The sequence below is a fragment of the Bos grunniens genome, chromosome 12, assembly GCF_055505025.1.
Source record: "Bos grunniens cultivar Pamir isolate PY7600 chromosome 12, Bosgru_T2T1.0, whole genome shotgun sequence".
Classification (NCBI taxonomy): domain Eukaryota; kingdom Metazoa; phylum Chordata; class Mammalia; order Artiodactyla; family Bovidae; genus Bos; species Bos grunniens.
The window spans coordinates 33,508,731-33,532,310 of NC_141176.1; the positions used below are offsets into that span (position 1 = coordinate 33,508,731).

Genomic DNA, 23,580 nt, shown 5'->3' on the forward strand with positions numbered 1-23,580 from the left:
CCTGGGAAACCCTTTCTTTTAAACTTGTTGTTCAGTTGCTAAGTCGTGTCTGACCCTTTGTGATTCCCTGGACTGAAGCACGCCAGGCTTCCATGTCCTTCATTATTCCCAGAGTTTGCTCAGATTCATGTCCACTGAGGCAGTGATGCCCTTCAACCAGCTCATCCTCTGTTGCCTCCTTCTCCTCTTGCCCTCAGTCTTTCCAAGCATCAGGGTCTTTCCAATGAGTTGGCTCTTCCCATCAGGTGGCCAAAGTGTTGAAGCTTCAGCGTCAGTCCTTCCAATGAATATTCAGGGTTGATATTCTATAGGATTGACTGGTTTGATCTCCTTGCTGTCCAAGGGACTCTCAAGAGTCTTCTCCACCACCACAGTTCGAAAGCATCATTTCTTGGGTGCTCAGCCTTCTTTATGGTCCAATTCTCACATATGTACATAACTACTGGAAAAATCGTAGCTTTGACGATATGGGCCTTTATTGGCAAAGTAATGTCTCTGCATACACTGTCTAGGTTTGTCATAGCTTTCCTTCTAAGGAGCAAGCATCTTTTAATTTTGTGGCTGCAGTCACCATCCACAGTTATTCTGTAGCCCAAGAAAACAAAATCTGTCACCGTTTCCACTTTTCCCCTTTCTATTTGCCATGAAGTGATGGGACTGGATGCCATGATCTTAGTTTTTAAAACATTGAGTTTCAAGCTGGCTTTTTCATTCTCCTCTTTCACCTTCATCAAGAGATGCTTTAGTTCCTCTGCCACTTCTCTTTTTATACCATATCTTGCAGGGGTTTAGAATTGCAGCTGCAATCATGATCAGACAGAAATTGCGGGATCCCAGGGCTTTCTTTTCTCCCTTCCACCCACCTAAGTCCCCTCACGAAGCCAGGCACTGATGCAAGCGACTGGTCTGACTCATGCTCTGCCCCCCTTTTTATTAACAGGCTATTTCAGGTTAAGGAAACCACTTTGAGCCCCATCAGATGTTTTCTGTCTCACTTTTCCTTGAGAGTAACTTTGACTGGAGAGAGGGAGAGGGTGTCCACCATGGTGTGGGCCATTTCATACTCCCTCGCATGTTGTCCTCAGCGCCATAGTGGACATTCTCCTATGTCTGTCCCATCCCCCCGCCCTTAGATGGGCTGCTGCCGAGGGTCTGTTGTCTTTCCTTTTCACCTCTTGCAGCACATGACTCTCACTTCCTCAGAGAGGACCAGTGTAACACTTTGCTCACAGCCTAGATCTTTTTATTTTCAGAAAAGGGTAAATTTTTCCCTTCTTCCTCTCTAAACTTCTTAATGTTTTAAAACCATCCCAAGAAATACAACTTTGACTTAGAATGTCCTTTTTTCTCCCTGTAAATAAATCATTGCAAAGCCAAAAATAGGAATGTTGTCTATAATGACTTTTCATATCAAGTTCTAGGTGAAAACAAAAGCCATCGCTCTTGAATTCACTTGTTTCAGTGTAGCTATGTATCTTATGACTCGTCATGTCCCTCCCCATCCTGACCATCCTGTTCCAAACTCTTGAGCAATCTTTTTTGAAAAGCTGGGTTTTTTCCCCCATGTATACGAACTTATGTCACTCTAAAGTCAGTATTTAATTTTCATAGTCACTAAATTACTAAATTGCCTTGTTTGGTAGAATAATGCTCCTGAATATTCATTCATCCTAAAAAAAAAATGTTTACTGAATGCCTCTCACACCCTAGGCATGTTCCTGGGTGTTTGGGATCCATCAGTGAACAAGGTGAACAGTGAGCCCTGCTCACTTAGTTTGAAGATGTTGAGTGTTACAGAAAAGGAAAACCCAGATGAGGGAAAGCAGCTGAGGGGTGCTGCAGAAATCACATGTTACCTCCTTTTTAACTTTAATTTTTCTCTTTATATGTTTACTATAGGAAATGGGGGGAACTGATTCCTATAAGACTTTATTACATGCACCTGATCAGACAGAAAAATCAGTGACTGATGTTCTTGCTTCTAGGATCTTATTTCATTATGTAATTCTGAGTCCCTTCTCACAATTAAGGTCCTAGACGTGGATCAGATCAAATTCTAAGCCTTGTATGTGACAAGTGAAAATGCAAGCAAGATTTGCTGGGTAGAAAAGTGATGTTTATTTATTTATTTTAATAATAAGAAAAGTTAATTTCACAGAGATCTGAAAAACTCCTTTATAGTGAACAGTCATGTCAGGTTGTCTGGGAGTAGGTTTCATTCTGCTCTGTCCTCGGGAGTGGGAACTGCTGAGGTGCGAACCCTGGGAAAATGACATTTTGTGGGGTTTGTCACTAAATGGTAGGTTCCTTTGAACTTCATTGATCGTTATTTCTGTCTTTTAGTTTAGCTACTTGGAGAAGCTTCTGTTGGTTCATGGAGCTTGGAATTATTTTCGAGTGACCAAATGCATACTGTATTGTTTCTATAAGAATGTCGTGTTATACATCATCGAGGTAAGGAATGCTTTCTTTCCTTGAGGTGTGAGGTCTTGTCTTTGATGTGGAGCTTGATAGTTTAGCGTTTTCCTTATTTATCTCACTAAGTACTGTTACATAATGCTGCCTTAAGTTGTGGCTCACATAAAATCAATTTAATAAAAAATGGCAAGCAAAATATGTCACAACATCACGATGACTTACTGACATAATCTGTTGTTTAAAAAAATAAGCAAGTCCTATTTGGAACCAAAGTGTGTCTCTGCCAGCTCCAGATCCTTCTAGTGATCAGAGGCATCAGAAATCTCTGGGTTTTTGAACTGTTTTCCTCCTGACGCTGGAAATCTGGTTCCAAGGCTGTTGTTGTCTTCCTAGCATCCCACTAGGGGCCGGGATGGGCCTTGTTCTTCCAAACACCAGCTCTTTCCTTTTGTCTCGGCTGTACTTAGCCCTGGTGGCTAAAGCAAGTGGAACAAGAAAACCTCATAAGTGTTGCTTCCATGTCAAGAAGATAACATGGAAAGAACCTGTACCCGCTCTCCTTCCGTGCTGGGGGCTGCGGAGCTGTGGCTCCCACGCTGCAGCCAGCCCTCCGCCTGTCCCGGCTCCCAGCCTCTGCACTGGCAGAGCGCCTGGCAGCAGGGCCTCTTTTTTTCCTGAAAGTGGACCAAAGAAGAGTTCCATAACTGCATTTTTCATGGAATCTGAGTGTTTGTCATGCCTTTATTGCCTCTGAGAAAGCGTGTTTTCTCTAGTGTGTCGTGTATAAGGGTAATGGGACTTTGGGGTGAATCTTTTATTACTGAAGGATCATTGATTCACAATATTACAGTTTCAGGTGTAGAACATAGTGATTCAGTAGTTTTACAGATTATATTCCACTTAAAGTTATTATAAAATAATGGCTGTATTTCCTTGTACTAAACAATATATCTTTGCTACTTATTGAATTTAAAATGATTACTTATTAGTTTTTAATGGATTAAAATTCATTTTAATGGTTGATTTACAGTATTATATTCATTTCAAGTGTACACACTTATTTTACACAGTGTAGTTCGTGTCTCTTATTCCCATGCCCCTTCCTCACCCCTCCCGACTTGCCTCTCCCCACTGGTAACCACTAGTTTGTTCTCTGTATCTGTGAGTCTGCTTCCTTTAGATATATTTACTAGTTTGTTGTCTTTTTTAGATTCCACGCATAAGTGATAACATAGAGTATTTGTATTTCTGTCTGACATTTCACTTAGCATAATACGTTATAGGTCCATCCCTGTTGTTGCAAATGACAGAATTGTTTTCTTTTTTATGGCTGAGTAATATCTTATTGTATATACATACCACATCTTCTTTATCTCTTCATCTGTTGATGGGCACATTATCTACAATAGCCAAAATATGGGAGTGAATCTTGTAACTACCATCCTGACTTTAAAAATATCTGTGTAAGCTTGAAATTTGGCTGTGGAAACACATTTTTAAACATTTTATTTTGAAATAATTATAGATCACAAGAAGTTATAAAAAATATTTACCAGAGTTCTTGTGAACCCTTCACCGAGTTTCTCCCAAAGATAGCACCTTATATAAAACCACAGGATAATCTGAAACCAGGAAACTGATATTGGTATGACTCATTCAGAACTTATCCAGCTTTCATCAGCTTTGCACATGTGTGTGTGTGTGCATGCGTGTCACTCTCTGTCCTTTTATCCCTGTGTAGACTCATGTAACTACCAAAGTAATCAAGATACAGACCTGTTCCAATGAAAGATACAAACTCGCCTCATCGCCGCAGGATCTGCCTCATGCTACCCCTGTATATTCACACCCACCCTGACTGGCAGTAGCTCATCTATTCTCTTTTCCTGTAACGGAGTTCTTTCAAGAATTCTCTAAAAGTGCAATCATATACCATGTAACTTTTGAGACTGCATTTTTCCCCTCAATATAACTCGTTTCCGATCCATCCAAGTTGCTGCACGAGCAATCGTTCTTCCTCTTGACCTCTGTGTAGTGCTCCACGGCACAGGTGGCTGTCACTTGTTCACTTTCACTTGTCGAAGGACGTTTAGATAGGTTCCAGTTTGGAGCCATCATGAATAAAGCTGCTGTGAACATGTGCATAGGTTTATGTGTAAACACAAGTTTTCACTTACCTAAGGAGAGTGTCCAAGTGTACATTTGCTGAGTTGTATGGTAAGTGTGTACCAAACTGTTTCAGAGTGACTTTCCTATATGAGTGTATGTAGGTCAGCGCTGACACAGCGGTGCACTTGGCTTCCTTCTCTTTCAGCTTTGGTTCGCCATTGTTAATGGATTTTCTGGGCAGATTATATTTGAACGTTGGTGCATCAGCTTGTACAATGTGGTGAGTAAGCACTCTCCCTCTCTCTCTCTCTGATGGCATGCGGGGCTGCACTGTTTGTGTCTGGGATGCGGAGCTAAGTCCTTCATCTGCATCCATGGCTCACATACATCTTTAGGGCCTCTGTTGCTGCCACACATCCTGCAGAAGCACAAACTCCCCACACATGGTTTCAATCATCGCAGATCATTTTATAGTAACTACATGATATTTCCCAGGTGGCGCTAGTAGTAAGGAATCGGCCTGCCAGTGCAGGAGATGTAAGAGACACGGGTTTGATCCCTTGGTTGGGAAGATCCTCTGGAGGAGGGCATGGCAACCCACTCCAGTATTCTTGCCTGGAGAATCTCCATGGATAGAGGAGCCTGGCGGGTCACAGTGCATGGGTTGCAAACAGTCAGACACAACTAGAGACTTAGCAAGCATACAGACACATTTATTTGCAATGTATTTTTTATAATATTGATATTTCAGAATCTTTCTAACTCTGGCTGTACAACATTTTCGTATTTTTAAGTCAAGTAAAAATTGCTGAACTCTTCCTAAAACCCATTGCACTTAATACATATAATTTACATTTATCTCTATGTGTCTGTGTGTATGTGTGTGTGTTTATAGTGTAATTCAATGTCCTCTTAAGCCTCTTGGTAGAAAATTTGTATTTACGGAAATAGAACACGCTGTGCTTGTACCAAATGCTGAATTTTTATATCAAGCCTATAGTAAATACAATTTTCCATTTTAATGGAATCTTCTAATAATAAATAATCCCATACCATTACTTGAATTATTTTGAATTCAAAAACTAGATGTTTATTAAATAGTAAAGCTGAGTGGCTTTTTACCCACATGACCTTTTAATTTTTGCTTTATTTTTCTTGTGTTATTATTCCACCAAAGGGTTAGAAGTTAGGAAACGTAACAGAAAAATGAGGCTCCCAGCAAGTATCCCATGACCTCTCTCGTGCACTGTGTTATTGCGGTGACATTATACTCTGCATGCTCTGTGCCCTTACTCCTAAAGGTCTGTCCTCTGGGAGCTGAAATTCCAGAACAGCCTGAAGTTACTGAATAGAAGTCATTGGGTGCTCAGTGCTGCTATGCATATTTACAGTCATGGGAGTGCCAGTGGCTGGGTGTATTTGGTCAGAGCACTACACCAGGGAAGCTTGGGTCCTGTGTAGAGTTGTCTCTGCCAGGCTCTTGGTCCCAAAGGGAAATATTGATAAACTTTCTTTGAAGTTTCATTAGAGACAGGAGTAGAGAGTGGCAGAGTCTCTCCTCTGGATGAGAACAATCCCTACGAATACATAAGCCACAGCTACTGACCAATGGAATCTTGCCAAGTGGAACTCCAGTGGAAAATTTAAATAATTATGAGGATAAAATATGATGACACGCTTATTAAATATCCATTGACTTATTAACTTTCATCCCATTACAAGTATATTTTACAGGTGAAAAAAAATGAAGACCAGGACATTCCAAATAATAGTTACTGGCAATGCTGGAGATGGAGTCTGTCTACTTATTTGAGAACTAAATTTATATGAGTTGTCATGCTACTTCTAGAGGTTTTATACTATTTCTGCTACTGCTTATGCATGACTAACTGCTATAGGAATTACCCTCCCACAGAAAAACTAGAATAGCAGAAAAAATGTATGAAACAATAGTTTTCAGGCACTAGATGCCAGGCGGCTCATTGTGTGATCCCCAAGAGCAGGCCTGTTTATAGGCCAAAGTGAAGGAAGATGGGCCCACAGGGGAGCCCGGCTGTCTTTACTGAGCTGAAGATACAGAGGGTGGAGTTCAGTGGGCCAAGAAAGCTAGAATTTGCCAGACAGAATATCAGAGACAGGCAAACTGCCCTGAGAAATGGAGAGAGGGAAAGAGTTGCAGACACAGAGAAATACAGACACAGTGTTTCTGGAAATGTGTAGCTGTTCCCTTGAGCCTCTGGTTGAGGATTTATCTGTATGTGCATGAGAAAAGTGTACTCAGAACTCAGGGAAACGCAGGTCTCCTGCATTGCAGGCACATTCTTTACTGTCTGAGCCACCAGGGAAGCCACTGGAAAGCAGCGGGCTGGATTTCTAGAGCTCTCTCAGGGCTAGGAACAGTTTGTATTCCCATTAGCCTGTTGGGGAAGACCTATTACACAAGATACTGGGGAAATTCCTTACGTAAGTCACACTTTTAACAATAAGGATGAATTAGTCCCATAATATGGAGAAGGCAATGGCACCCCACTCCAGTACTCTTGCCTGGAGAATCCCATGGGCGGAGCAGCCTGGTAGGCTGCAGTCCATGGGGTCGCTAAGAGTCGGACACGACTGAGCGACTTCACGTTCACCTTTCACTTTCATACATTGGAGAAGGAAATGGCAACCTACTCCAGTGTTCTTGCCTGGAGAATCCCAGGGACGGGGGAGCCTGGCAGGCTGCCATCTATGGGGTCGCACAGAGTCGGACACAACTGAAGCGACTTAGCAGCAGCAGCAGTCCCATAATAAGGGCTTCCCAGGTTGCTCTAGAGGTAAAGAACCTGCCTGTTAATGCAGGAGATGTAAGAGACTTGGGTTCTACCCCTGGTTTGGGAAGATACCCTGGAGGAGGGCACAGCAACTCATTTCAGTATTCTTGCCTGGAGAATCCCATGGACAGAGGAGCCTGGAAGGCTGAAGTCCATGGGGTTTCTAAAGAGCTGGACACAACAGAAGGGACTAAACGACAACCACCAGGTGTCTCACCCAGCTTCCGGCACAATGATACCTTAGTAATTGCAGTACATTATCAGAGCCAGGAAGATGACATTGGCACAGCACTCACTCAGATACAGACTGAAAGCTCTTTTTAATAGGTTCTTGTTTCCTATGTAGATTTTCACGTCACTGCCACCCTTTACTCTCGGAATCTTTGAACGGTGTTGTAGTCAGGAGAGCCTGCTCAGGTACCCACAACTCTACAGAATTTCTCAGACAGGTGATATTTTCAACATAAAGGTAAGCAGAAGGTTATTGCAGGTCTTTCAACTTCCCTCCAAAAGGTTTTGTCTCTTTCCTTTCTGATGCTTTAGGAAAAATAATTTAAAAACAACAAGGAATGCAGCCCTATGCCATATTTCTTTGCATTCTACCTAAGGTTCCGTGAATCCTGAGGTTTTCCAGTCTGACATTAACTTTGTGTTTGAACCACCTTCTTTCCTAAAAGCTGCTTTGTGCTTCGGGCCAAAGATGTTTTTTCCACACTCTCTAGTCCCTTATCTGTAAGTCTTCCTGGCAAGCATGAAAAAAACAAACAAACAAACAAACAAACTGGTGTATTTATAATTGAATGAACAAAGACTTGTTTTTGTTATTTTTCTGTCACATCCTCACCTTGTGCACCCTTCTTTGATTGATCCCAGAGATATTATATTATTGAGATATCCTTTAAGAAAATTGTGCAGGCATACCTTATTTTATTGTGCTTTGCAGATACTATTTTTTTTTTTTTTTACAAATTGAAGTTTAGTGGCAAACCTGTGTTGTCAGATGATGGCTAGCCTTTTCATTGATGTGTATACATTATTTTTAGACAATGCACACTTAATAGATTACGTATAGTGTAAACATAACTTTTATGTGTACTGGGAAACTAAAAAGCATCATGTGATTTGCTTTATTATGATATTTGCATTGTGGTGGTGGTCTGGAATCAAATCTGCAATATCTCTGAGATATGCCTGTAAATGGTATATTAAACATTATTTTGACCACAGGCAGAGCATAGATATAAAAGTACAGGGTGTATAAAATATAAAATAATACATATAAAATATATATAAATATAAAATATTTTATTAAATATGTTTTATATTTAATAAAATATATATATAATATAAAATATGATATTAAATTATATTTTAAGTACTATAATTTAAAGATTGAAAGTATTTTTTAATTATTTCTTTAAATTAGTTCTTTTTTGCTAGATAATTAAAGCCCTTTATATGTTTTTATAATAAATACATTATCTTTGAATTCTACATATTTATATTTATTAAATATGTTTTTCAAATGATATTATCCTATAATTTCACAGTCATTTCTTTTAAAAGGAGACTAAAGATATGGAAATTTTTAGTCTCCAGGAAGACATTTTAGCTTTGTAACTGTGTTTCACACAGCAAATAAACTTTATAACATCACATATTTTTAGAGTTAGACCTGGATACTATCTTGATTTTCTTGCTTTGTTTTCTTTTAGGTGCTTTGGATTCAATGTATAAATGCTATTGTCCATTCATTCATTCTCTTCTGGTTGCCCGCAAAAATGCTGGAGCATGGTAGTAACTTCATTGTTTTCTGTGTGTGTGTGTCTACAGATAGAGAAAGCAGAAGTAGGATTAAAAACATAGGTTTATATATATTCACCTAAACTAATAGTATAATCTGGTTAACAGATTGTAGTTTGAACATTTAACAGATGGCCTTTAGAGCCCATTCTCCTTGCCTCTAACATGTATAACTTGTAACTTAGTGCTTTTATTGTTAATTTTTAATAAATGTTTGAGCCAGGAGGGCTGATAGAAAGCACAACAGTTCTACTGAGTCATAGATTCCCTCTGTCAGTGAGTTTGAAGCTTTGGTCTACTATATTTATTGCTTTCATTTCTCAAACTTTATGCTTCAATTTAAACTGTAACAAGTCCAACAGGCCGTATAGAAATTTAACCTTATATTTTATTATTGGACTAGGTCTCCTTTTCCGGACATACAGTTTTCCAAACAACACTATGTGTGAACTGTTTTGCCAAACTGGTTTGTGTATAAATAGATCCAGAAGTAGGAGCTATATTTATGAAGTGTGTTACTGATGTATAATTGGCTCATAGCCACAAATTAAGGTGTGAAATACAATTATTTTCCTTTAACCAGATTTAATTTTTATTGGCTATTACTAACAACATGTCCTAATCTTGCTGCCTGCCAAGTTGCTTCAGTCGTGTCCGACTCTGTGCGACCCCATGGACTGCAGCCTACCAGGCTTCTCCGTCCATGGGATTCTCCAGGCAAGAACACTGGAATGGGTTGCCATTTCCTTCTCCATCCTAATCTTAGGAATATATTTTGTTTAATTGAGCCTTGGTTGTGTGTGTTTATGTCCATTATACTGCTAAGGGCATTCCTTATAAAACAAATGAGCGAAAAAAAAAAATGAGCAAAATTTTCAAGTGATAACAATATAGCAAAGTAACACGCTGACAAAGAGTTGGTTCCACTTTCAGAATGGTAGTGTGAAGAGCTCCTTGGATGTGCTCCTCACCCTCAAAAACCAAACCTGCAAAACTATAAAACACAACTCTGTGAATTCTCTGAAAATTATCCAAAAGGCAAGGAAGATGATCAGTCTACTAAAACTCAGTAAGAGCATCAAGAGTCTGCATCACTTGAGCCATGACCCTCTCCCTCCCTTCCCCACGGTAGCCTGGCCGGACGAAAGGTCCACTCCAAGCAGATGTAGACAGGAATATGGGACTACTGCTCCTCTCAGCTCTCAGTCAAGGGTTCCATCTCACAGGAAGGGCAGCTCACCAGCATTTCTCATCCCTCCAACTCTGATTGAAGAGGCCAGATTTCTGATGGGTGTGGCCGAGACAGAGCTCCCTTTCCCCCAGGCAACTAACATTCACGGAACAGTTTCTACCCCATGCACGACAGGCCAAGAACCCTGGGCCCCTGGTCACTCTCACCATAACTAATATTCACAGGACAGAGTTTCTACCCCGTGCACGACAGGCCAAGAACCCTGGGCTCCTGGGGCCCACTCTCATCACAACTCACTCGTAGGGCAGGGAATTTCTGGGAGAGTCAAGCCAAGAAGACTGGTGGCTTTGTGCTAGACCACTAGCACAGAAATACTGGGTCCAAGATTTTGCCAGTAGTAAAAAAAGAGCTCCAAAACTCTTTCCCAAATAAGATGACTATTCAAAACAAAGTAGGGGAAAGTTCAAGTCTAAGGATACTCTCAAAAACAGTAGCCCTTCTTCATTAAGAGCAATAAGCTAAATCATATGCCAACTGATTTACCAGAGAGAACCAGGGAAGGAGATAGATAAAGAACTGAATGAAAACCCTGAAGTTGAAAAGTACCAAAAACTCGAAAAATGTGTTAGAGAGGCTCAAAAGTAGATTTGAACTGGAAGAAAAAAGGATTAGCAAACTTGAAGTTAGACCAATAGACAATAAGGGCCAGGCAGTGCTAGTGGTAAAGAACCCACCTGTTCACGCAGGAAATGTAAGAGACGTGGGTTCAATCCCTGGATTGGGATGATCCACTGGAGGAGGGCATGTCCATCCACTCCAGTATTCTACCTGGGAAATCCCATGGACAGAGGAGCCTGGTGGGCTACAGTCCATAGGGTCGAAAAGAGTTGAAGAATACTGAAGGGACTTAGCACAGCACAGTTTGAAGACAAGAGATAAAAGAGTGAAGAAAAATGAACACAGCATTAGAGAATGTGAGATGCCTTTCAGCACACCAACAGAAGCACGATGGGTATACCAGAACAAGAGGAGAAAACCAATGAAGCAGAAAAAAAATATTCAAGGAAATAATAGCTGGAAAGTGTTAAATTAGTTGAAAGTGAAAATGCAATCCACAGAATGGAGCAAAGGATACACAAGTTACAGATAACCGAAGATTTGTTTCCAGAGCATATAGAGAAGATTTATAACTCAACATAAAAAGACAAATGACCCAATTTTTTTAAATGTACAAAGGATTTTAATAGACGTTTATCCAGAGAAGATAGACAAATAACTAATAAATACATACTCAACATCATTAATATTTAAACAAACAAAAAAAATTGAAACCATGATGATATACAACTTCATACCCATTGCATGCGTCCTCAGGCATGTCTGATTTTTTGTGCACTGATTGACTGCAACCTGCCAGGCTCCTCTGTCCATGGGATTCTCTAGGCAAGAATACTGGAGTGGGTTGTCATTTCCTTCTCCAAGGGATCTTCCCGACCCAGGGATGGAACTGGCCTCTCCTGCATCTCCTGCACTGGCAGGCAAGGTCTTACCAACAGCACCACCAGGGGAGCCCAGGCTACAGTCCAAAGGCTCGCAGAGTTGAACATGACTGAGCGACTGAGTAGGCATTGCACATTTTAGTGAGTTCTAAATCAGGAGAAAACATAAATCAGGAAAATACGTGAGCCTCAAATATATGGGTGTGCTACCTGAATTGGGGTTAGGGTCAGGGACTTAAAATTTTTTTAAGTGTACAAAGGATTTTAATAGACATTTATCCAGAGAAGATAGACAAATAACTAATAAATACATGCTCAACATCATTAATATTTAAACAAACAAAAAAATTTAAACCGTGATGATGAGATACAACTTCATACTCACTTAAAAATTTCTATATCAACCAGGACCACATCCACCAATATTTATTGAGAATTTTTAAAAGTGTAAAGAAGATCTTAAGAAATTATCCTAATCTTGACATAATATTGACCCTATAAAATGAAATTTGTAAGTTTATAACAGATTTAAAAATAGTTAAAAAGTATGAAATTCTTTGTAACTTTAAAAGTATGAAATTCTTTTTAGAAAATTCTATTTTAACTTCAAGTTATGTTAGGTTTATTATTTTAGTTATCCTGGAGAAGAAATAGTGTGAAAAATGTGATGACAAACATCCTTAGAATCCTTATCTTGCTTTTTGGCATAACTAATTGGATTGTTTTTAAAAAACTTCCTTTTTCTTAAAAAATATTTATTCTTATCTATTTATTTATTTGGCTCCACTGGGTCTTAGTTGTGGCGTGTGGGATCTAGTTCCCTGACCAGGACTGGAACTTGGCCCCGTGCATTGGGAGCACAAAGTCTTAGCCACTGAACCACCAGGGAAGTCTGTGGACTTTCAATTTATAGATTCTGCTACATGGTTTAGATGCATGTGACACTAGGCTTAATAATCACATTCACGTACTCCTTGCAATTTATTTGTTTCTAAATAGCAATGGCACCCCACTCCAGTACTCTTGCCTTGAAAATCCCATGGACAGAGGAGCTTGGTAGGCTGCAGTCCATGGGGTCGCTAAGAGTCGGACAAGACTGAGCGACTTCACTTTCACTTTTCACTTTCATGCATTGGAGAAGGAAATGGCAACCCACTCCGGTGTTCTTGCCTGGAGAATCCCAGGGATGGCAGAGCCTGGTGGGCTGCCATCTATGGGGTCTCGCAGAGTCGGACACGACTGAAGCAACTTAGGAGCAGCAGCAGCAGCAAATCTATCTTTGGAGGAAGTAAGAAAATGAAAAAATATCACAATTGTGGTAGGCAAACTAAGCATTGTTGTCACTGACAGAACACTTGAGAAATGTGACCATTCATTGATAAATATTGTTGGTGTCCAGTATGGGTACCTTTAGTAAAAATAAATTTTAAAAATCTATGTTTCAGACTCTACAAAGATTAAAAAATGACTTTTTCACTTTTCAGATATGGTCTTGCAAAGTGGTTACACTACAGACTATTTGTTTCTTGGGAATTTTATATATACGGTAAGATCACCCATGCAGATTATCACTTTTCCTAGTGTTTAATGAAACAATTAAAGCATTATAGGACAGTAGTGACTTTTCATGAAGGCACTGTTACAATGATTGCATTATTTCTATTTCTAGAAATGTGAAGTTCATATCCATTTGTTGTTGTTCATACAGGGGGTGCTCTTCTGTGTCTTGTCATTACATAACTTGCCTTGGTGATGGCTTCAAATCAGCCCATGAAAGTCTACCTTTCAGGGCTGCTTGTGTAGATAACTCACCATTATTTATTCAACTAGTCTCCACTTAGTGGATGTGAAGGTTGTTTGGGATCCTTTGCCAGTATGAACAATGCTGCAAAGATGATCCTTTATGCTCATGAGTTAACTATATCTTAGAAGTAACTATATCTTCCAGAAGTGTAATTTCTGGATCAGAGGGTACTGTGAATCTTGAAAAGCCTGGCCTATTTATCCCCAGTAGAGTTGGCAGAAATTTAGTGATAGAAATATTTGCTTCCCCGCCATAGTTCAAGGCCAGTGGGCGTGATCATATCACACTTTCTGATCTAGTCAGCAAAATGATAGTTTTGCAGTTTTTGCTTTGAGGGTCAGCACAGTCACAAGATATTACAATCCACTTCTAATCTGAGTCAGATCTTCCACACTGTTCATAAAGAATATAAATAGAAGAGCTGAAGACATAAGCGTGGATTTTCATCATATGGTACAGAGCTGCTAAATGAGGAACACTTACTGAAAAGTGTCGCATTTTCTCCATTACTAAAATGCAGCAAAACACTTAGCAGCCTACTGACACCACAGCTCCGCAGATGTGGTGGAGAGCCACGGGGTGAGGGTCAGGAAGCAGGTGTGGAGGTGCAGATGCTGATGGAAAGTTTTAATACTTTTTCTCCTATCTCTTTCCCTTCCCATTGCACAGTATGTTGTTGTCACTGTTTGTCTGAAAGCTGGTTTGGAGACGATGTCTTGGAATAAAGTGAGTATTTGTTAAGATATTTCCTCAATCTAGTATGGTTGTTGGCACGCTGATGTCCTTCTTCAGCTTCAGAAAAGTAATAAGCATTTTTTTTCTGGTCTCCACATTTTACTTCTTGTGTTACATGTTTGAATGATGATTTAAACCAGAGGAAAGGCATACTAGCCATCTAATGGCTGCGGAATATTCATTTTCCTGCTTTTACGTTTGAAACAGATTCAATTTATCATGACATTAATTGAGACCCTTAATTCACTATTATCCAAGTACAGAATGATAAGAGAGAATTTAGCAAATACAGACAAAAAGAAAAATACATATTGCTTATTCCTTTCAGTGTCAATGATGTTGACATTTTGGCTTCTACTCTTTGTCTTTGTTCTATGTAGTCTTCCCCAACCCCTCTATAAAAACAAGATTATAACGTACTTAATATTTTATAAGTTGCTTTTTTTCACTTAATGACAGATCTTTAATATTTTTCCAAATTTTTAATTTTTATGCCTTATTAATTGATGGAATAATGTTTCAGCACATGGATGCTTATTATTTGCATTACTTTATTTATTAAAAAATTTTGCATTATTTTTAGAATAATTATTTTAACTTTAGTTACTGTAAACGATATATAATCAATACTGTTATCAGTACAGATGTACTTACAGATATGAGTAATGATTTCCTCAGGATACTATTACAAGTGTAATTTCTGATAAATTAAGCAGAATTTTAGTTTTTATGACATCAATAGTTTAAATAAATTATATGTGTACCTGCACATACATATTTACATCTATAAATAAGTTGTGTCTCAAGTTGTGCTCAAAAAGTTTCTGAGAGAAAATGAATTTTTATGTGTTTGTCACTTTTGAAGAACTAAGTTGATGCAGCCTATGATATATTCCCTTTCTGATGCAATCAATTCAGAGTTCTGACTGCCACCATCCCTACTGGACCCCAACACTAAATTGGAACCAAGGAGTTATGAACAAAAATATTTTATTACAAATCATAAGGCAATCGAATTGTATTATACCATATTCATGGAGCATAGATACTTCCATCATCTGCGTATACTGAACCTCATTTGTGAATAAGGCGATAGTTCAAGGCCAAAGCACACTTAGAACTATACGAGGTGTCTCTTCTGGCCTAAGATGGATTGGGCTCCTGCCTTCCAGCTCCCCTGGGGGCTAAGAAGGAGTAGGGATGGAGGCAGGAGAGAGAAGGGCCTGTTTCTCACCTTTGTGCTGATGCTGCCCTGCCTATAGGGAGGGCCGAGGAGGCAGTGTCTTCACTGGGGAGGAGGGTGATGCTGGAAGTCACCGATCAGGTGCAGAAAGCAAGCAAGAGCAGAGACACAGAACACAGCTCTAAGCAGCAGTGGGGGCTGGCAGCCCCCAGAATGTGATGATCCCAACAGAGAGTCGTCTGAAAATAGTCTCAAAGCCACACAGAAATACCTCACATTGCATATGATGCATGATGTCGACTCTAAGGGAACTCTTACAGGAAAACTCACTGCAGTTCTGAAGAGTCTGAAGTTCATAGCTTCAAACTGATCCTCTTCTCCATCTGTGTTACCACGAGACAGAGTTCTCAAGAGACCAGTTCTGTTTACTCTAATCGGAGAAAGAATTGTTTGGGTTAGAGGTTATTTTTAAGGAGTGTGAAAAAGTGCCCTTGAAAATGACTCCTAAACAAATAATATATACTCTGAGAAGTAGCACATTTGGGGTTTTTTCTCTAGAGATGACTAAGTAATGGGCAAAAAATATTGAGGAAAAGAACCAAAATCCTATTAGGATAAGAGGGCTTCCCAGGTGGTTCAGTGGTAAAGAATCCTCCTGCCAATTCAGGAGACACAAGTTCAATTCCCAAGTTGGGAAGATCCCCTGGAGCAGGAAATTGCAGCCCACTCGAGTATTCTTGCCTGGGAAATCCCATGGACAGAAGAACCTGGTGGGCTACAGTAGACAGGGTCTCAAAGAGTTGAACACAACTTGACAACTAAACAAAAACGTTTAGGATGAGAACATTTGGTCTAGTCTAGCCAGTTGCCTCATTATGTACAGATAATACATCTTGGGCCTGCTCAGTTTACGAGGTGTACCCACTGTGGCCAAGGGTAGAACATGGGTCTCCTTGTCGTTTTCCTCCCATTCCCCTGCTAACACCAGCTGCTCAAAGCAACAGATCACAGATCCACAGAAGGGTCTACTATTTTAGCATCTATCATTGGAGAATCTGGCAGCAGTTCCCAGACTCAGGCCTGGTCAGTGGTCCTTCAGCTGCGGTCTCAGCCAGAATGGCATATACAGTTGATACGTACACAAGACCTACCAGTTCCGGCCAGTCTAAGGATCACAACTACTGACATTGTTCCACAGTTATTCACATGGAGCAAGTATGATACATTCAAATGTTTCTCTCTCAATGATTTGTATTTGAATTTTTTTTTACTGTAAAGAACTTTGTATTAATAAACAGACAGAAGCCCAAGTCGCATTAAATCACCCACCAATTGTAGTGAACCACATCTATTGAGAGTTGATCTTTTCGCTGAAGACTCTCAACACCACTTGGCTTGGGTGAACAAGGTACAGTTGTTTTTGATACTTGAGTTCATAGCAAAGTATTCTGAGGAAGATGTTAGGAAGTCTAAGATAGCAACAAATTGAAAAATTATCAACTTCTTCCTATGAGACCTTACGGTTTGGACAAATGGATTTTGATAGTTGATTAATAGCGGTTTAAAAAATGTCCTTTTAAGTAGAGGAGGCTGAAGTATTTGCATGCTGCTCTTCTGTCTGCAGTTCACCCATTTCGCTATTTGGGGCAGCATAATGATTTGGCTGGGGTTTTTTGCCGTTTACTCCTCCCTCTGGCCCACTGTTCCTGTTGCTCCTGAGATGACAGGACAGGTGAGTGTGCTCTAAATCTCTCCTTCTCGCTTTCGAAAGACAGTCTTGCCAGAAACTGGGTTTCTGTTTGATAGGAGTTTTCTTTTAGCACTTTGAATTTATGGGCCCAATGTCTTCTGGCCCGTAGTGTTACTGATGAGAAATCTGCTAGTGATCTCACTGACGATCCTTGTATGTGCTGATTTACTTCTCTCTTGCTGCTTTCGAGATTCTCTTTTTGCATTTTGAACGTTTCAATGAAGGTATTAAATTAAGTTAGTTAATACTATATTTAGGTTTTATATACCTGTTTATTTAATTGATTTAGTAGTTCTAGATTCATAGGACTGCAGTCATATGGATTCATATCCGTGCCTTTCCTGACATCTCTGGGTTGTTTTTTTTGTGGTGGGGAGGAAACTGAAAGCTGCTCTTGGCACTCATTGTTGGCAAACTAAAAGATTCTTATTGAAATGTCCCTTATCTCTGCTTATTTGCAGGGCAGTATGGCTCTGGTGTGTCCACACTTTTGGCTGGGTTTTTTCATAGTCCCGATTGTGTGCCTGATTCAAAATGTAGCGTGGAAATCGTAAGTTGAAAAATGAAGTGGTAACCAGAGAACATATTATCATAGTTAATTATCCTTTACAATTGTATGGCTCTCAAATTAAACACTTAGTTTAATGCCACCCTGTGAATATTAAATGTCATGGAGCTTTTAAAGGAAGAAAATGCCCTTTGCTTTTTGCCACTGGAGATTTACCAGCAATCAATTTAGGAAAAAAAGATGGAACCAAGTGTATGAGAGGCAAATTTGGTAGAAATATTATAAAGTTCATATTTTTTTTCTGAAAAGAGGTCCATTTCTTCACTCTCTAGTGTGGAACTGTTATCTACTTTACAGGAAACAAAATGTGATACCAGATGATCACAGATTAAGAATTAATGATAAAATAAGAACTAGAAGGGAAATATTGAAATTAGTCATTCTTTACTTTCAAAAAATTTGGCATAAGAGTCTTTCAAATCCAATTCTCCCAGAATATTTAAATATTAGATTGAAAAAGTGTTAGACATTCAGTCGTGTCTTGTCTGACTCTGTTGCAATGCCATGGGCTGTAGCCCACCAGGCTTCTCTGCCCATGGGATTCTCTAGGCAAGAATCTGGAGTGGTTAGCCATTCCCTTCTCCAGGGGATCTTCCTGACCCAGGAATCGAACCTGGGTCTCCAGCATGGTAGGCAGATTCGTTTATTGTCTGAGCCAATATTATTAGATTTGTTGTTTTTCAGTTGCTCAGTCATGTCTGACTTTTTACAACCCCATGGAGTGTAGCATGCCAGGCATCTCTGTCTTTCACCATCTCCCAGAGCTTTCTCAAACTCTTGTCCATAGTGTCAGTGTTGGTCAATAATGTCATCCTCTGTTGTTCCCTTCTCCTCCTGCTTCAATCTTTCCCGGCATCAGGGTCTTTTCTAATGAGTCGGCATTTCACATCAGGTGGTCAAAGTATTGGAGCTTCAGTTTCAGCATCAGTCCTTCCAGTATATATTCAGGACTGATTTCCTTTAGGATGGACTGGTTGGATCTCCTTGCAGTCCAACGGACTCTCTAAGAGTTTTTTCCAACACCACAGATCAAAAGCATCAATTCTTTTGCAACTCAGCTTTCTTTATGGTCCAACTCACATCCATATATGACTACTGGAAAAACCATAGCTTTGACCAAATGGACCTTTGTTTGCAAAGTAATGTCTCTGCTTTTTAATATGTTGTCTAGGTTGGTCATCAGAGAAGGCAATGGCACCCCACTCCAGTACTCTTGCCTGGAAAATCCCATGGACGGAGGAGCCTGGTAGGCTGCAGTCCATGGGGTCGCTAAGAGTCAGACACAACTGAGCGAATTCACTTTCACTTTTCACTTTCATGCATTGGAGAAGGAAATGGCAACCCACTCCAGTGTTCTTGCCTGGAGAATCACAGGGACGGTGGGCTGCCGTCTCTGGGGTCGCACAGAGTCAGACACAACTGAAGCAACTTAGCAGCAGCAGCAGCAGCAGGTTGGTCACAGCTTTTCTTCCAAGGAGCAAGCATCTTTAAATTTCATGGCTGCAGTCACCATCTGCAGTGATTTTGGAGCCCAAGAAAATAAAGTCTGTCACTGTTTCCATTGTTTCCCCATCTATTTGCCATGAAGTGATGGGACCAGATGCCAGGATCTTAGTTTTTGAATGTTGAGATTTAAGCCAGTTTTTTCACCCTCCTCTTTCACTTTCATCAAGAGGCTCTTAAGTTCCTTTTTGCTTTCTGCCATAAAGGTGGTGTCATCTGCATATCTGAGGTTGTTGGTAGTTCTGGCAATCTTGATTCCAGCTTTGCTTCATCCAGTCCAGCATTTCTTATGATGCACTCGGCATATAAATTAAGAAAGCAGGGTAACAATATATAGCCTTGATGTACTCCTTTCCCAATTTGAACCAGTTTGTTGTCCCATGTCTAGTTCTAACTGTTGCTTTTTGACCTGCACATAGGTTTCACAGGAGGCAGGTAAGGTGTCTGGTATTCCCATCTCTTGAAGAATTTTCCACAGTTTGCTGTGATTCACACAGTAAAAGGCTTTAGTGTAGTCAATAAAGCAGAAGTAGATGTTTTTCTGGGCTTCCCCAATGGCTCAATGGGTAAAGAATCAGTTTGCAATGCAGGAGACACAGGAGATGCAGGTTTGATCCCTGGGTGGGGAAGATCCCCTAGAGAAGGAAATGGCAACCCATTCCAATATCCTTGCCTGGAAAATCCCATGGATGGAGGAGCATGGAAGGCTACAGTTGATAGAGTTGCTAAGAGTCGGACATGACTGCATGACTTCACTCACTCAGTCACTCAGATGTTTTTCTGGAATTGTGTTGCTTTTTCTATGATCCAGTGGATGTTTCAGTTTGATCTCTGGTTCATCTCAGTCAGTTCAGTTCAGCTCAGTCACTCAGTCGTGTCTGACTCTTTGTGATCCCATGGACTGCAGCACACCAGGCCTCCCTGTCCATCACCAACTCCTGGACCTTGCTCAAACTCATGTCCATTGAGTTGGTGATCCCATCCAACCACCTCATCCTCTGCTGTTACCTTCTGGTCCTGCCTTCTCTTTCCCAGCATCAGGGTCTTTTCCAATGAGTTAGTTATTCACATCAGGTGCCCAAAGTATTGGAGCTTCACCTTCAGCATCAGTCCTTCCAGTATATATTCAGGACTGATTTCCTTTAAGCTTGATTGGTTTGATCTCCTTGCAGTCCAAGGGACACTCAATAGTCTTCTCTAACACTACAGTTCAAAGCATCAATTCCTTGGCACTCAGCCTTCTTTATGGTCCAACTCTCAAATTCATACATGACTACTGGAAAAACCACAGCTTTGACTATATGGACCTTAGTTGGTAAAGTAATGTCTCTGCTTTTTAATATGCTGTCTAGGTTTGTCATAGCTTAACATCTGGGAATTCTCACTTCACATACTGTTGAAGCCTAGCTTGGAGAATTTTGAGCATTACTTTACTAGATTGTGAGATGAGTGCAATTGTGCAGTAGTTTGAACATTCTTTGGCATTGCCCTTTATTGGGACTGGAATGAACATTGACCTTTTCCCATCCTGTGGCCGACTCTTCTCGACCCCATGGACTGCAGCCTACCAGGCTCCTCCATCCATGGGATTTTCCAGGCAAGCGTACTGGAGTGGAGTGCCATTGGCTGCATTGGGTCTTAATTATGGCACGCAGGATCTTAGATGTGTCATGTGAGATCTTTCGTTGCGACACATGGATTCTTTAGTTGTGGCACACAGGCTCAGTATTTGTGGTGTGCAGGCTCAGCACATACTCAGAAATATCTAGGCTTTCACAGAAAGTCAGCAGTGTTTGAAGTGGCTGGTTGCTAATTCATATTGTCCACCTCTGGAATGCTCTCAGGGCTTCCCAGTTGGCACAGTGGTAAAGAATACACCTGCCAGTGCTGGAGACATAAGAGATGTGAGTTTGATCCCTGGGTCGGGAAGATGCCCTGGAGGAGGGCTTGGCAACCCTCCAGTATTCATGCCTGGAGAATCCCATGGACAGAGGATTCTGGCGGGCTATAGCCCCTGGGGTGGCAGAGTCAGACACGACTGAAGTGACTGAGCAACAGCAGCAGCAGCAATGCTCTCAGTTACCAGAAAAGTAGACGCTGCTGTTCACACGCAGACAGGACATGCTGCCTTGCATCCCTCCACACTGCTTGTAGCCAAGGGGTGTCCAGCTGTCATCCAGGAGGGGAGAAACCATTACTCCCAGTGTGCAGAGCTCATGTCTTATGTCCCTTTTCTCTTTCCGTCTCTTACAGGATTAGAAACACCTGCCACAGAACTTTGCTGGAAGAGGTTCGGGAGATGGAAAGCAGCGGAGTTCAGGTACTTCGCAGAGACTCTGTACAGAGGTGAGGCAATTCCCTTTATCCTGACTTTTGTGAAAAACCTGTTTCCCTTGTTCTTTCCGCCTCCTGCCCTTTCCCTCCCAGAGGTGTGGGGATTGACCCGCCACGATTTCCCAGGTCCTCTCGGCATCTTGAGCATTGAATCCCCAGGAGGGCAGGCCCCTCTTCTGCTGCACCCCTCCATGGTCTTCCTTTCAATCAATGGCTCTTGGCCCCAAATCCCGAGGTCCTCCTCACTTCCTCTTCCTCACATCCCACACCCACAGTGTCAGGAAATCCCATTCCTCTCATTAAGACTTTAACCTCTGCATGCACACCAGCTCCAGAGAGAGATCAGTTCCAACTGCTTGACATAACCTGGGAGCTGTTCTGAGTGAAAGGACCACGGGTCTTCTCAGTAACCATGTCAGACGTTTGTTCTGGGCTTTCACTGGAGGCCTGAGCGTGACCTGGTTTCCAGTTGGCATTCTCTGAATCTGGAGTGTTTTTGCAGGGGTTCTAAGGCAAAGAATCAATCTTTGGAATATGCTGAATACCTACTACATTTAAGTGCTTTGTTAGTCTTAAAGGAAAGGATGGAAAACAACTGATGGTGTGGCTTGGGTAAAGAGACCCAAAAGCACATTTAAAAGTTCTAGAGGGAAGCAACATTGTAGTACAGGCAAATCTAAAGCAAATGAATGGGGTGATCAACCAATATCCATGTATTTGGCACCTACTGAGTATGTAGGTCAGTTTTCATTCCAATCCCAAAGAAAGGCAATGCCAAAGAATGCTCAAACTACCACACAATTGCACTCATCTCACATGCTAAAGTAATGCTCAAAATTCTCCAAGCCAGGCAATAGGTGAACCGTGAACTTCCAGATGTTCAAGCTGGTTTTAGAAAAGGCAGAGGAACCAGAGATCAAATTGCCAACATCCGCTGGATCATGGAAAAAGCAAGAGAGTTCCAGAAAAACATCTATTTCTGCTTTATTGACTATGCCAAAGCCTTTGACTGTGTGGATCACAATAAACTGTGGAAAATTCTGAAAGAGATGGGAATACCAGAGCACCTGACCTGCCTCCTGACCTCTATATGCAGGTCAGGAAGCAACAATTAGAACTGGAAATGGAACAACAGACTGGTTCCAAATAGGAAAAGGAGTTCGTCAAGGCTGTATACTGTTACCCTGCTTATTTAACTTATATGCAGAGTACCTCATGAGAAACGCTGGGCTGGAAGAACACCAGCTGGAATCAAGATTGCTGGGAGAAATATCAATAACCTCAGATATGCAGATAACACCATCCTTATGGCAGAAAGTGAAGAGGAACTAAAAAGCCTCTTGATGAAAGTGAAAGAGGAGAGTGAAAAAGTTGGCTTAAAAGCTCAACATTCAGAAAACTAAGATCATGGCATCTGGTCCCATCACTTCATGGGAAATAGATGAGGAAACAGTGGAAACAGTGTCAGACTTTATTTTTTTGGGCTCCAAAATCACTGCAGATGGTGATTGCAGCCATGAAATTAAAAGACACTTACTCCTTGGAAGGAAAGTTATGACCAACCTAGACAGCATATTAAAAAGCAGAGACATAACTTTGCCAACAAAGGTCCATCTAGTCAAGGCTATGGTTTTTCCAGTGGTCACGTATGGATGTGAGAGTTGGACTGTGAAGGAAGCTGAGTGCCGAAGAATTGATGCTTTTGAACTGTGGTGTTGGAGAAGACTCTTGAGAGTCCCTTGGACTGCAAGGAGATCCAACCAGTCCATCCTAAAGGAGATCAGTCCTGGGTGTTCATTGGGGGGACTGATGCTGAAGCTGAAACTCTAGTACTTTGGGCACCTCATTGGAAGAATTGACTCATTGGAA

The 23,580-nt window shown here is 40.9% G+C and overlaps 1 protein-coding gene across 1 annotated transcript in view; it reads left to right on the top strand.

Moving 5' to 3' along the window:
* The window catches only part of LOC147361650 (phospholipid-transporting ATPase IB-like), an 88,285-nt gene that overhangs the window by 58,943 nt on the left and 5,762 nt on the right, over positions 1-23,580 (top strand). Inside the window, exons 26-34 of the mRNA XM_086329701.1 lie at positions 2,344-2,454; positions 4,733-4,807; positions 7,687-7,809; positions 9,056-9,134; positions 13,319-13,380; positions 14,308-14,364; positions 17,181-17,288; positions 17,768-17,856; positions 21,631-21,723. Of these exons, the coding sequence (XP_086185827.1) occupies positions 2,344-2,454; positions 4,733-4,807; positions 7,687-7,809; positions 9,056-9,134; positions 13,319-13,380; positions 14,308-14,364; positions 17,181-17,288; positions 17,768-17,856; positions 21,631-21,723 (797 nt within the window). The remainder of the gene's footprint in view (positions 1-2,343; positions 2,455-4,732; positions 4,808-7,686; positions 7,810-9,055; positions 9,135-13,318; positions 13,381-14,307; positions 14,365-17,180; positions 17,289-17,767; positions 17,857-21,630; positions 21,724-23,580) is intronic.